Genomic DNA, 13,663 nt, shown 5'->3' with positions numbered 1-13,663 from the left:
CTGGGTGTTAAGTGTAGTGCAAACAGCATTGACGGCCAATTAAGCTTATTTTAGGCTTATATTATAAAAAGTTTTGTTGCAAATAACACCAATCCAGACCTGTTGTCCACCAGAATAGACATTTACCAGCCAATCCCTCCCACTGCATCAGGGAAAAAAAATCAGTACACTTAAGTGAGGCATGGCAGCACTTTTATTTAGTTCATGCATTTTCTCTCTTTTTCTCTCTGTTAGCGCGTCCAATTGCCCGATTGCGTCATGCTTCCTCTCCACAAATGCCGATCCCCGCTCTGATTGAAGAGAACAAAGCTAACCCATGCCCCCTCCGACACGTCGGCAGCAGCCGCATGCATCTCGTCACCTACACTTTGACGAGTGCAATGTGGATCAGCCCTGTGTACGGAGAGACACACCCTGACAGCACTCTTTTCCCATCTCATTACACCGCAGAGGTCGTAATTGCATCAGTTATGAGGTCCCTTTCCGGCTTTTTTAATATCCCACCCCTATCTGAACAACAGGCCAATCGTTGTTCATGTGCCCGCTCAGCCCGGACGGCAGACAGAGCTGAGACTCGATACGATGTATTCGAGATCCCAGCTCTGGTGTTCTAGCGTGTTTTTACCGCTGCGCCACCTGAGTTTATTTTACTCTTAAGTGATAGACTAGTTTCAATATTAATTACTAGGGCTGGCACTGATCCGATACTCTGTATCGGTCCAATATTGGCCCAAATCACTGGATCTGACATCGGAAGGAAAAAAAGTGTAATCCGATCCGATACCGTTGCTTAATGTAAATAACACTTAATGTAAATAACACTTCATGTAAATAACACTTCATGTAAATAACACTTCATGTAAACAAGGCCATTCAGAAATTAAAACACACTGATCTACTTAAACTTTTAGCATTAAAAAAAAATCATCTACTACTGCCACGTCTAAAAACACTGTTTTACGGCATGTCGCCCAAAGTGTCTACAATTGGAAGATGTGGATGTAAGTAAAACACGATGGACCAATTAGAATTGATGCAGAGTTGAGATTTTACGCTTTTAGATTATTAAAAACCAAAGCGCACTTATTAAAAAACCCTGCCGGATTTTGAAGAGGACATCTGTGGCTAAATGGGAAACGGTGTATAACGGTTTGTTTTATTTCATAACACTAATGGACTAATCGTTGAGGATGTGAGAGATCTCCAAGCCGGGACAAGATAGATACATTTGTTTATTTTTTATTATTTAATTGTTTCATTTTTATTGTTTATAAATAATATTTTTTATTATTTATTTTATAATTTTTTCGCTGCCTCTTCAAGGTGTAGACTTGAGAGTTGACAGATCTAGAATTTTATATTGAAATGATAATTTATTTGTTAAATACAGATAAAGTTGCATTTTAAATGTTTGTATGGTGCTGTTAAACAAGCCAAAAATACTGTTCTGTTTGTAAAAGTAAAAATAAAAACAGCAGTTTTGTATAAGTGTGATGTTGTAGGTTCTGTATTTATTCCTTTAGAATATTTGTTTCACAGTGTGAGCATTGTTATTTAGATAGATGGTTTAACCATGGTGCATGGAGACATGTATTATTACTGCTTAGTTGTTTGAAAGGAGAAATGACGGTATCGGATTGGTATCGGCAGATACTCAATTTGCAGCATCGGTATCGGACATAAAAAAGTGGTATCGAGCCAGCCCTATTAATTACAAAATGATTTGACCAAGCTTGTCGCAAAGCCCACATAGAGGAACCAAAATGCTATTTTCAAATACAACCACTAAATTGGTGATCAGTTACTGACAGATTTTTCTCCATAGTTAACTGTTAGACATAGTTGTTTTTTCTTGTTGATACTTTATGACTGTTAAGATCTACCGTCCACTGCAATGGACACTTGTCTTTAAGTGCATTGCACACAGAAAACAACATTCATTTATTTTTTCCATCACTGGACACTACACGTACACGCACAAGCACAGCACTCAAATCATCGGCACGGTGGCTAAGTGGATAGCACTGTCGCCTCACAGCAAGAAGGTCCTGGGTTGGATCCCCAGGCGGGGCGGTCCGGGTCCTTTCTGTGTGGAGTTTGCATGTTCTCCCCGTGTCTGTGTGGGTTTCCTCCGGGTGCTCCGGTTTCCTCCCACAGTCCACAGACGTGCAAGTGAGGTGAATAAGAGATACTAAATTGTCCAAGACAGTATATGTGTTCAGTATAACCTTGTGTAATGAGTAACTACCGTTCCTGTCATGATTGTAACCAAAGTGTAAAACATGATGTTAAAATCCTAATAAACAAACGAACAAACAAACAAATCATCAGAAATGAAAAGCTGTCATAATAGCCAAAAAATTCACATTTATTTATTGTTAAACAAGTGTTGAACTTTACATTGTTTTATGTTTTATGCTAATCCAAAACAAAAGATGAACCAGTGCTGTAATGTATTCACAAAACAAGTTCCAAAGTGTCACTGAGAATAATTTAATAAATAAATAACCGAATGTATTTGGAAGAGATGCGTCTACGATTTTTGGCTGCGGCCTCGAGCGACCTTTCATGCCTAAACGAAGCGGACGAAATTGTCATTCCATCCTAAAGCTCGATGCTTTGGTGCGGCAGATTCATTCTCCCGAACGAACGGACTTGTTTTGAGATCAGCGACCTTTGTGTTCACTCGTTTCGTTTTAATCCTTTTTTTTACGCGCTATGACAAAGAAAGTGTAAGAATAAGAATAAACAATATTCTGTGCAGCACATGTGCAGCAAATTTCCCAGCAAATGTCTTAATTAAAGTCTTAACGTACCACAAAATGTACCATTCTTAAACATATGGTTGCGTTGTTTTTTTTTTTTGTTTTATTACAATGCACCGGAAATACAAAATATATCATTTTTATGCCTTTATCCTTGATGGATTTACTGTACAACTGAGAAAAGATAAGGCCTGGGGTTTGATTGCTAGTGGTCATACAGGACACTCAGATTTTCACCGTGAAGTTGGGCCTTTAATCCGTACTACTGGAATCCTAAAACAAACTGTCCCGTAAACGATATCTCCATAAAAATCCTACTACACAGCTCCATCTAGGTGCTGGAGACTCCATTTTTGTATATAATACAAAACTGGATTTGAAATACATGAACCTATGTACAACCTCTCCCAAACCTTGTATGAGCTAAAACAGGAAATACTATTATTTGGTATATTTTTCTGTTCTTTTTATCTTTTTATTTTGTAATTTTTTTTTAAATGTGAAAACGTTTTATCGTTGTGAGCCGTCCGACAGCGGCGGAACGTCCGGAAGAAGACTGCTTGCCCTGGATCTGATTGATTGATTGGTTTGTACAGTCAGCTCGGCGATCGTTGGAACGAACAGTCACGTTCTGGCCTGCTTATCTTTGGGGATGTCAGCACAGCGAAACAGTGAAGAAATGAACCCGGGTAGAAAGAGGACGCGTGATCCGGAACGTTTCCCCGGTACTTGGTGTCGTCGTGGTAAACGATGCTGATCGTTCTACAAAAAACAAACAAACCAAACCAAGAAAAAAAAAGCTTGAACGTATTAAAGACTCGTGATCAGTTGCATCTGTCCTTCCCGTACGTCTCCCTCTGGCACGTCGGCCTCTTTCGGGGGTTGGGGTATCGGGATTATGTAACCGTCACTGCTCCCCCTGCTTATCTGATAGTAGGTGTGCACTTGCTGGCCGGCCCCTAAATCGGGCATGCTCTTGTAGTACGTGTCCTCGTCCGTGCTGTGTTTGGAGGGCGACAGCTGCTCGGTCTGGAGGCCGCTTTCAGACGAGGGCGAGTCCCTCAGGTTCATGACGCTTGCGTACAGGGAGTCCGTGTTGGGCGACGGCAGGCTGGGCTGGGTAGCGATGGGCACGGTTCTCGCTCTCTCCTGCGTGTAATACAGGAGCGAGTGAGTCCGCTGGGGGATGAGAGGGGCGTCGAAGTGGTGCTGGTGGTGGTGCTGATGGTGCAAGCTGAGACTCCCCACCATTAAATGGCTGCTCTCGCTGTCCACGGGCACCAGCGACGAGGTTTCGGGGACGCGGGCGTCGTCTCTGTTGCCGCTTACGGGCCCGGTCGCTTTTCTGGTGGAGATGTGAGGCTCGGGACGCTGGTGTTTGGTGCATGCTCTGAGGTTGCTGTGCACCAGGTCCGAGATGATCATCTTCTCGAAGGCGGCGTCGTCTAGGCCCAGGACGCCGTTGCCGTATTCCCCGTTGCGAAGCGAGTAGCTGTTGCTGAAGTTACCATTTAGCGGCAGAGTATCCATTGCACTTGTTTCCCTGGCATTGTTCATCGAGTGTCCTGAAACAACAAAACATGTGAAGAGGGGGATTCTGTTAGTCACTAGCAGCCCTGTAATAATAGAAAAGGTTAAAGATAAATGCAGAGTGTATCAGACTAGGGCTGGGCGGTATGACCAAAAATTTGCCTCCTTGTTTCTACACTCACTGTCCATTGTATCAGCTCCACTTAGCATATAGAAGCACTTTGTAGTTCTACAATTACTGACTGTAGTCCATCTATTTCTCTGCATGCTTTGTTAGCCCCTTTCATGTTGTTTTTCAATGGTCAGGACCCCCACAGGACCACCACAGAGCAGGTATTATATGGGTGGTGGATCATTCTCAGCACTGCAGTGACACTGACATGGTGGTGGTGTGTTAGTGTGTGTTGTGCTGGTATGAGTGGATCAGACACAGCAGCCCTGCTGGAGTTTTTAAATACCATGTCCACTCTATTAGACACTCCTACCTAGTTGGTCTACCTTGTAGATGTAAAGTCAGTGGTGGTGGACTATTCTCAGTCCAGCAGAGACAGTGAGGTGTTGCTGTGTCTGCTCCACTCATACCAGCACAACACACACTAACACACCACCACCATCCGTGGTCAGTGTCACTGCAGTGCTGAGAACGATCCTTTCTGTGTTGGGGCAACACGGTGGCTCAGTGGGTAGCACTGTCGCCTCACAGCAAGAAGGTCCTTTCTCTGTGCAGTTTGCATGTTCACCCCGTGTCTGTGTGGGTTTCCTCCAGGTGCTCCGGTTTCCTCCCACAGTCCAAAGACTTAGAAGTGAGGTGAATTGGAGACACTAAATTGTCCATGACTGTGTTTGACATTAAAGTTGTGAACTGATAAACCTTGTGTATTGAGTAATTACCGTTTCTGTCATGAATGTAACTAAAAGTGTAAAACATGACGTTAAATCCTAATAAATAAATATATGGGCGAATAATATTATGAGTGTGACTGAAAACCTAGTGAGCTGTATCTAATCTGCACGGCGCTCCATAGCGCTTTTAGCTGCGAACAATATTATATGATCTGCTGCCTATTGAAGCCAATGGCTGTTGTATTAACTATGCTACGGTATGGCAGTATATGAAAAAGCCATACCGTACGAATGAACCGTCATACCGCCCAGCACTACGTCAGACTGGCTCATGAAACATGCCAGTTCAGTCTAAAGCAAGTCCTGAATTTGTTAGATGGCTTGTCTGATATAAGCACGCATAATTACCATCCTAAACAACATGAAAAGATAGTCAGCATGTCACAAAGACCACAGACACACATTTTTAAGGAACACTGCTGAAGTGGAGCCACAGATGGGCAAGCTATGATATTAACATAATTCATCAGTCTTCCAGCTTATTTTGGGAGGGGGGAGTGAGAACGGAGTCATGTAAGGAGGTGGGAGAATATGAGAAAAAGAAAATGAAGAGCACATGGCCAACAAAAAAGAACATAAAAAAGAAAACACACACACAGACGCACGCACGCACACACACACACACAGCCAAGTCTCTCACTACGAAGAAGCCAGCAAGCAATGATCCAACAGCACAACAGACAGGCAAGAGGAAATGACTAACTTTTAACAACTCACATCATGTCTGTCTGTTCAGGCTATCTGGCCTAAGAGTAGCTGATGGACAAAGGAAATGAAACAAAACACAAATGATTTTATTGTAAAAAACATGATGTAATCACTGACAGAACCACCGTAAGCAAGGGTTCAGCAAATTAAATCAGATAGACGATTAAGGGCTTCTCTCCTCATTAAATGTCACCATTTGTTTGTTTTCCGAGCCGGGCCGTTAAGCCTACCGCTAATTGAGCGGGTACGTGAGCGGTGTTGCCGTGGGCAGGTAAAGATTGAAAGGCTCTGCTCTCTCCTGATCATTTTTATTCCTTCCTATGTTTTAAGTGATATAGCAGGATACACTCGTGTGATGGATCAGACACAGACGTAATTAGAAACGGGTTAAAAAAATACGTGAAGGGCATAAAAGGAGTCACGCCTTGCAGGGGTTTGGATTGAGGACAGGCAAGGCTGACACCGATCAGCCATAACAATAAAACCACCTCCTTGTTTCTACACTTACCATACAGGAGAACTTTGTAGTTCTACAATTACTGACTGTAGTTTATCTGTTTCTCTGCATGCTTTGTTACCCCCTTTCACCCTGTTGTTCAATGGTCAGGACTCTCCCAGGACCACTACAGAGCAGGTATTATTTAGGTGGTGGATCATGCTCAGCACTGCAGTGACACTGACATAGTAGTGGTTTCCAAAGACATGCAACTGAGGTGAAATGGAGATACTAAATTGTCCATGAATTGATGAATCTTGTGTAATGAGTAACTACCGTTTCTGTAATAATAAGGGGTGTCCCAATACTTTTGTCCATATATTGTACCACTAGTGCAGACAACAATGCTCTTTTCATCTGGTGCTGATATCTGAACCACTTGCTCACTGTATATACTGTAGATGGTCTGAAGTTAAACCAGTGATTGTGCCATTTTTTTTTTGAGAAAATCATGCTAAAAAAATTACATTTGATAGGCAAAGTTAAGTTTGACTCCCATACTTGTCTCTCTGTAGGTCGCTAGAGGAATGCAGCATGAGGGGGAAGAGCAGAGCAAACACAAAGTAAGGTTTCATATCCATTTTCAAAATGTCACAGCATTTTTAATGTCACACCCTTGGGTCGTTCTGGTGAATTACGGTCACGCGTTCTTTAATTGTGCTTTAGTTTAGTTTGAACTTCGTGATGTCTTGCTTACTGGTTGCCAAAATCTGGGCTAAAGAGATGTTAAGAGTTACGTTTGGGACTTTGGAAGATTGGGTCCTAAAGTGAACGCTTATTTTATAATACAACGATCAGGCAGAACATTATGACCACCTTCCTAATATTGTGTTGGTCCCCTGGCTACTGTGATGCACTGTGTATTCTGACACCTTTCTATCAGAACCAGCATTAACGTCTTCAGCAATTAGTATCTGCTGTAGGCACTGCCTGCTAGATGGTGCCCAGCTGACCGGAGGCAACACTGAGCTTCGAACCGAGGAGTTCAGAAACTCAGAGCTGGTGTGCAAGCGGAATATCCCGCTGCGCCACCTGGGCACCCCTTGGGCCACGCTTGATAGATACTGACCACTGCAGACCGGGAACACCCCACAAGAGCTGCAGTTTTAGAGATGCTCTGACCCCCTGACCCAGTCGTCTAGCCATCACAATCTGGCCCTTGTCAAACTCGCTCAAATCCTTACGCTTGCCCATTTTTCCTGCTTCTAACACATCAACTCTGAGGATAAAATGTTCCCTTGCTGCCTGATGTATCCCACCCACTAACAGGTGCCGTGATAAAGAGATAATCAGTGTTCTTGACTTCACCTGTCAGTGGTCATAATGTTATGCCTCATTGGTGTATGCGCTTACTATGCAATAGGATGGCAAAAAATTAATTACACAATGAATCACAGGTTAATCTGTGTGCAATATAGTATTTATTTTAAAGAATAAAGCAAGGGTATGTAGTATTACTCATTTTCATTGAGTCTTATAGCATGGCACACTGTCAATCTTAAAGAATCGAGAAATCAAATCTTCATCAGACACTACAAATACAGTCCTGGTTTACACCGTTCACAATACTGATGAGTAATACTACACTGCACTTGCTCTTACCAGACATCAGCAAGTGTAAGAGCACAGTAGACAGAAACACCGTTATTTTGTGGTTAAGTGAGCACACCTGGAGAGTTAAAGACAGGAGCCGTAGGAGAGTTACATACGACCGTTTCGGCCAGTAAGGTATTGTAGGGGTTGTTAGTGCCTTGGGGTCGTAGAAGAGGGTTTGTTAGTAGATAATTGCCCGTCATTCCTGGATCAGCAAGACAAAAGAAAGAGACATAAGGAGAAATAAGCAAGAGATAGTTAATAATCTTTAAAAAGCTGCCTTATGAGCTTATTACACTGATTATTGGTAGTTGTAGCCTAGAGGTTAAGGTACAGGACTAGTATTTGAAAGGTCACTGGTTCAAGGTTGCCTCATTTTATCAGCTCTACTTACCATATAGAAGCACTTTGTAGTTCTACAATTACTGACTGTAGTCCATCTGTTTCTCTGCATGCTTTGTTATCCCCCTTTCATGCTGTTCGTCAATGGTCAGGACCCCCCCAGGACCACCACAGAGCAGGTATTATTTGGGTGGTGGATCATTCTCAGCACTGCACTGACAATGACATGGTGGTGGTGTGTTAGTGTGTGTTGTGCTGGTATGAGTGGATAAGACACACTGTCACTGCTGGACTGAGAATAGCCCACCAAACCAAAAATATCCAGCCAACAGCGCCCCGTGGGCAGCGTCCTGTGACCACTGATGAAGGTCTAGAAGATGACCGACTCAAACAGCAGCAATAGATGAGCGATCGTCTCCGAATTTACATCTACAAGGTGGACCAACTAGGTAGGAGTGTCTAATAGAGTGGACAGTGAGTGGACTCCAGCAGCGCTGCTGTGTCTGATCCACTCATACCAGCACAACACACACTAACACACCACCACCATGTCAGTGTCACTGCAGTGCTGAGAATGATCCATCACCCAAATAATACCTGCTCTGTGGTGGTCCTGTGGGGGTCCTGACCATTGAAGAACAGTGTAAAAGCAGGTAAAAAAGGTGCAGAGAAACAGATGGACTACAGTCAGTAATTGTAGAACTACAAAGTGCTTCTATATGGTAAGTTGAGCTGATAAAATGGACAGAGTAGGAACAAAGAGGTGGTCATAATGTTATGGCTGATCAGTGTATATATTTATATATATACTTTGGATATTTGCACAGTTAATTCTTTTGGGAAAATATGATTTTTACTTATTACAACAGTATGATAATTATTATCATAATCAAATTTTAACATCATTCTGATTTTATTACAATCAGAGGGAAAATGAGCGACCCATTTAAAACGATCTTGACTCTTATCTGAACAAATAACGCCGCTCGCTAAGCATCCCGTTTCTCGTATCACGAGTGTGTGCTTATTTAAAATGAAATCTTCTACTCATAGGCCTGAAAGTCTTCAAAGCTGCTTTTTAAAATGTGAGTTGCCCGGTTCAGTGTAAGCGAACAGACGCTCGTAGGAAGAGAAAAAGTGTGTCAGCCCTTCACAGACTCGCATACATGCATACAGGCCCGTCTACTTTCCAGCAAGCCAAAGCGATGACAGAGTAACACAACCTTACCACACGGGTCAGCTAGAGTTGAACATCATCTTCTCATCATCATACATTTGTGCCCTGGCTAAATAATAAATGACATTTTTTTGCTAAGTACTTCAAATAGCAAGCACTAAGGCAGTGTACATCCTGACAAACTGATGTGCCTATATGTGTCAGGAACCAAAGAGCTTTTGATCTTTTTAAGAATTTTTACTTCTTTAGCTGTGTATAGCTCTGACTTTACACACACTTTAACACACACAACTTACTGTCTGAGCCGTCATATGTCTCAAAAGTTGTGAACTGAATTATACACAATATTGCCAAAAGTATTCACTCACCCATCCAAATCATTGAATTCAGGTGTTCCAATCACTTCCATGGCCACAGGTGTATAAAACCAAGCACCTAGGCATGCAGACTGTTTCTACAAACATTAGTGAAAGAATGGGTCGCTCTCAGGAGCTCAGTGAATTAAAGCGTGGTACCGTGATAGGATGCCACCTGTGCAACAAGTCCAGTCATGAAATTTCCTCGCTACTAAATATTCCACAGTCGACTGTCAGTGGTATTATAACAAAGTGGAAGCGATTGGGAGACACAGTGCGCAGAGGTCACCGACTTTCTGCAGAGTCAATCGCTACAGACCTCCAAACTTCATGTGGCCTTCAGATTAGCTCAAGAACAGTGTGTAGAGAGCTTCATGGAATGGGTTTCCATGGCCGAGCAGCTGCATCCAAGCCTTACATCACTGAGCGCAATGCAAACAGTCGGATGCAGTGGTGTAAAGCACGCCGCCACTGGACTCTAGAGCAGTGGAGACGTGTTCTCTGGAGTGACGAATCACGCTTCTCTGTCTGGCAATCCGATGGACGAGTCTGGGTTTGGCGGTTGCCAGGAGAACGGTACTTGTCTGACTGCATTGTGCCGAGTGTAAAGTTTGGTGGAAGTGGGATTATGGTGTGGGGTTGTTTTTCAGGAGTTGGGTTCGGCCCCTTAGTTCCTAAGAAAGGAACTCTTAATGCTTCAGCATACCAAGAGATTTTGGACAATTCCATGCTCCCAACTTTGTGGGAAGTTTGGGGATGGCCCCTTCCTGTTCCAACATGACATGGATGAGCGAGTTTGGTGTGGAAGAGCTTGACTGGCCTGCACAGAGTCCTGACCTCAACCCGATAGAACACCTTTGGGATGAATCAGGGAGGAGACTGCGAGCCAGGCCTTCTCGTCCAACATCAGTGTCTGACCTCACAAATGCTTCCGGAAGAACGATCAAAAACTCACTCCTAAACCTTGTAGAAAGCCTTCCCAGAAGAGTTGAAACTGTTATAGCTGCAAAGGGTGGGCCGACATCATATTAAACCCTATGGATTAAGAATGGGACGTCACTCAAGTTCATATGCGTGTGAAGGCAAACGAGCGAATACTTTTGGCAATCTAGTGTAATTGTGCATTTATTCATATTAATAAGTACTGACTCAGATTCTGAGAATCTATCCCTGCTTTGCATATTCATATTTTAAACCACACTGACAGAACAGTACATGCAGAGCTGGCAATATTCAATAAATAATGAGGACGCCAATTTTTCTGTGTTTTGCTTGCTTTGTAATACAGGCTGCATCTAATTAACATTGGACATAAAGCTTGAAGGAATTAAAGCCACTAATACTGTTTTAATGTGCATCTTGATGCACGATTACATTCTTGACCATGAAACATTAATCACTGACTAACGCTTAATTACTAATTAACAATTTTTTTTGTTTTTGTTTGTTTTTATTTCACAATTTGCTTCATTCAAATTGGTTCCTCACCACAAGAAGTCCTTAATGCAGCGATCACTTTCCTAACTGGGCATATACTCAATTTGTACGACTGTTATGAGGCATAACTTCATAGTAATGCAAAGCGAGCGCTGTTCTCGTTTCACATTAACATGGAACATGACACAACCTTACGACACTGTATGTTTAGAAACCATGTACATCCGATAGAGCCTGAAATCATTATTCAAAACAGGAGATAAATCTAATAAAAAAAGAGCTCGAGAGCCCTGATATCTTGTCTTGTAGAATCAGATTTCTCACTGACCTTGGTTGAGTGTTGATGTGCTGTTGATGTCCCCTGAGATAAAGGAGGATTCGGATTGCTTTCGTACTGTATCGTTCCACATCCTCCTGATTCGACTCTGTCAGATCAAAAAATAGCACATAGTCTTGTTTTAGCTGAGAGAAACTGAGTTGAAACCCTTTCTGTTTCTAATTGTTCACCAATAACACATATTTAGGGGTCGCCACGGCGTGTTATGCCCTTTCTGATGCAACCCTGTTATTTTTATCCAGGCTTGGGACCGGCACTTAGAGCGCACTAATATGTATGTACACCTCTTAATAGCTAGACTGTTTCGAGCATACATTTCCCTGGGACGTTTGCCAATCACGTCCAGTCTCCCTTTTTCTTCCTTTTAGCGCGTCCAACTCCAACGCTCCCTCCGACATGTTGGCAGCATGCCGTACGCATCTTATCACCTACACTTTGACGAGTGCAGTGCAGCTCAGCGTTGTGTACGGAGAGAAACGCCCTGAGAGCACTCTCATGTGCAGGCGCCATCAATCAGCCAGCAGAGGTCGCAATTGCACCAGTCATGAGAGAGTGACCCCATCCGGCTTAGTCCCGCCCATATCTGAACAACAGGCCAATACGATGTATTCGAGATCCCAGCTCTGGTTCCAGCTGAGCGGCCTGATACACGAGACTGATACACGCCCCCTTAGACACGTGTGCAGTAACCGACTGCATCTTTTCACCTGCACGAGGCGAGTCCATATGCGGATCAGCTTTGTGTATGGAGAGACAGACCCTGATCAACACATTATTTCTCGACTCAATCCCGTCCGGCTCCCACCCTTTATGAACAACAGCCAATCGTTGTTCATGTAGGCGCTCAGCCTGACAGACAGCTTTGTTCTGTTTGAGGTCGTGGCGGGTCCAGTTTCTTTGGAATCACTGGGCGCAATGATGTAGGAACACACCCAGGCATGGCAGGATGGCAATCTATCAAGGGACCTCGGTCATTCCTCCCACCCTCGGACGTTCATGTCTGTATTAAGACGTCCAACTCTGGATTCTAGTGGTAGTTGGCTAGCATAATCTACCTCTGCGCCCTTTACTGAGTTCACAAAGTAGTTATTATGGCTGACTTCATTTTAGCTTTCAGAGACCTGAGACACCCCAAAGGTGGTGTTTAACTAACAACGTTTCCTTATTTATTAACAACCATAGGATTTAAGATATCAAACCATTTCTGTCATTTCATTTTGTATAGAGAAACCGTTCCTATCGTTACTTAAACCTGCGATCTGTCAAAAACAGAATTTGCATAACTGTTCATTACGACCTTGAAAGTCATTGCAGTTCTGTGACGCATTCTGGAACACAACGAAGTCCCGAGCAGTAGAAAGAAAGAGCCGTATGTGAAAAGTGGCATTTTGTTACATATAGCGTGCGTTATATTATCATTTCGGGCTGTGATTCGCACGCTGTGCTTTGTATTTATCATGAAAGGCAGAGGAAAGTGGGTCAGCTCGGTTCTTCTAGGCGGAATGTAGCGAGCGTACCTGAGTGCCAGAGGAGTAGCGAGCGCTTGTCCTTGTTGTCGCTGTCTTTGTGGAACTGTGGGAGCTCTCGGTTGGCAGGCTGCTGCAGCAGTATGTGTGGCGGAAGCATTTGCTGTACTCTCGCCGAACCTGAAATTCAAACGTCGTTCTTTGAGTTCTTGTATAACCCAGCTAAGTTGCTGAAAACACCATTATATGCATTTTTATATATATATATATATATTGTCTATGCATTTCCTCCCCTTTTTCTCCTTGTTAGCGAATCCAATTGCCCGATTGCGTCATTCTTCCTCTCCACCAATGCCGATCCCCGCTCTGATTGTGGGAGAACGAATCTAACCCACACCCCCTCCGACACGTGGACATGCCGTACGCATCTTATCACCTACACTTTGACGAGTGTAGTGCAGCTCAGCTGTGTACAGAAAGACACACCCTGAGAACACTCTTTTTCTCATCTCTGTGCAGGCGCCATCAATAAGCCAGCAGAGGACGTAATTGC

General features: G+C 43.4%; 1 protein-coding gene across 3 annotated transcripts in view; it reads right to left on the bottom strand.

Moving 5' to 3' along the window:
* Positions 1 to 2,361: 2,361 nt before the first annotated feature.
* The window catches only part of adgrl2a (adhesion G protein-coupled receptor L2a), a 158,781-nt gene continuing 147,479 nt past the window's right edge, over positions 2,362 to 13,663 (bottom strand). The window contains exons 18-22 of one of the 3 annotated variants that reach the window (XM_063013318.1): positions 13,162 to 13,290; positions 11,636 to 11,732; positions 8,072 to 8,200; positions 5,916 to 5,954; positions 4,252 to 4,330 (exon numbers count right to left, since the gene is read on the bottom strand). In XM_063013318.1, the coding sequence (XP_062869388.1) occupies positions 5,917 to 5,954; positions 8,072 to 8,200; positions 11,636 to 11,732; positions 13,162 to 13,290 (393 nt within the window). In that variant the 3' untranslated portion in view covers positions 4,252 to 4,330; position 5,916. Of the gene's footprint in view, positions 4,331 to 5,915; positions 5,955 to 8,071; positions 8,201 to 9,562; positions 9,624 to 11,635; positions 11,733 to 13,161; positions 13,291 to 13,663 lie in introns of those variants that run through there. The other 2 variants (XM_063013317.1, XM_063013319.1) reach the window with 2 other exon arrangements.

The sequence above is a fragment of the Trichomycterus rosablanca genome, chromosome 17, assembly GCF_030014385.1.
Source record: "Trichomycterus rosablanca isolate fTriRos1 chromosome 17, fTriRos1.hap1, whole genome shotgun sequence".
NCBI lineage: Eukaryota > Metazoa > Chordata > Actinopteri > Siluriformes > Trichomycteridae > Trichomycterus > Trichomycterus rosablanca.
The sequence above is the reverse complement of the archived record's forward strand: the minus strand, read 5'-3'. Positions and strand labels throughout refer to the sequence as shown.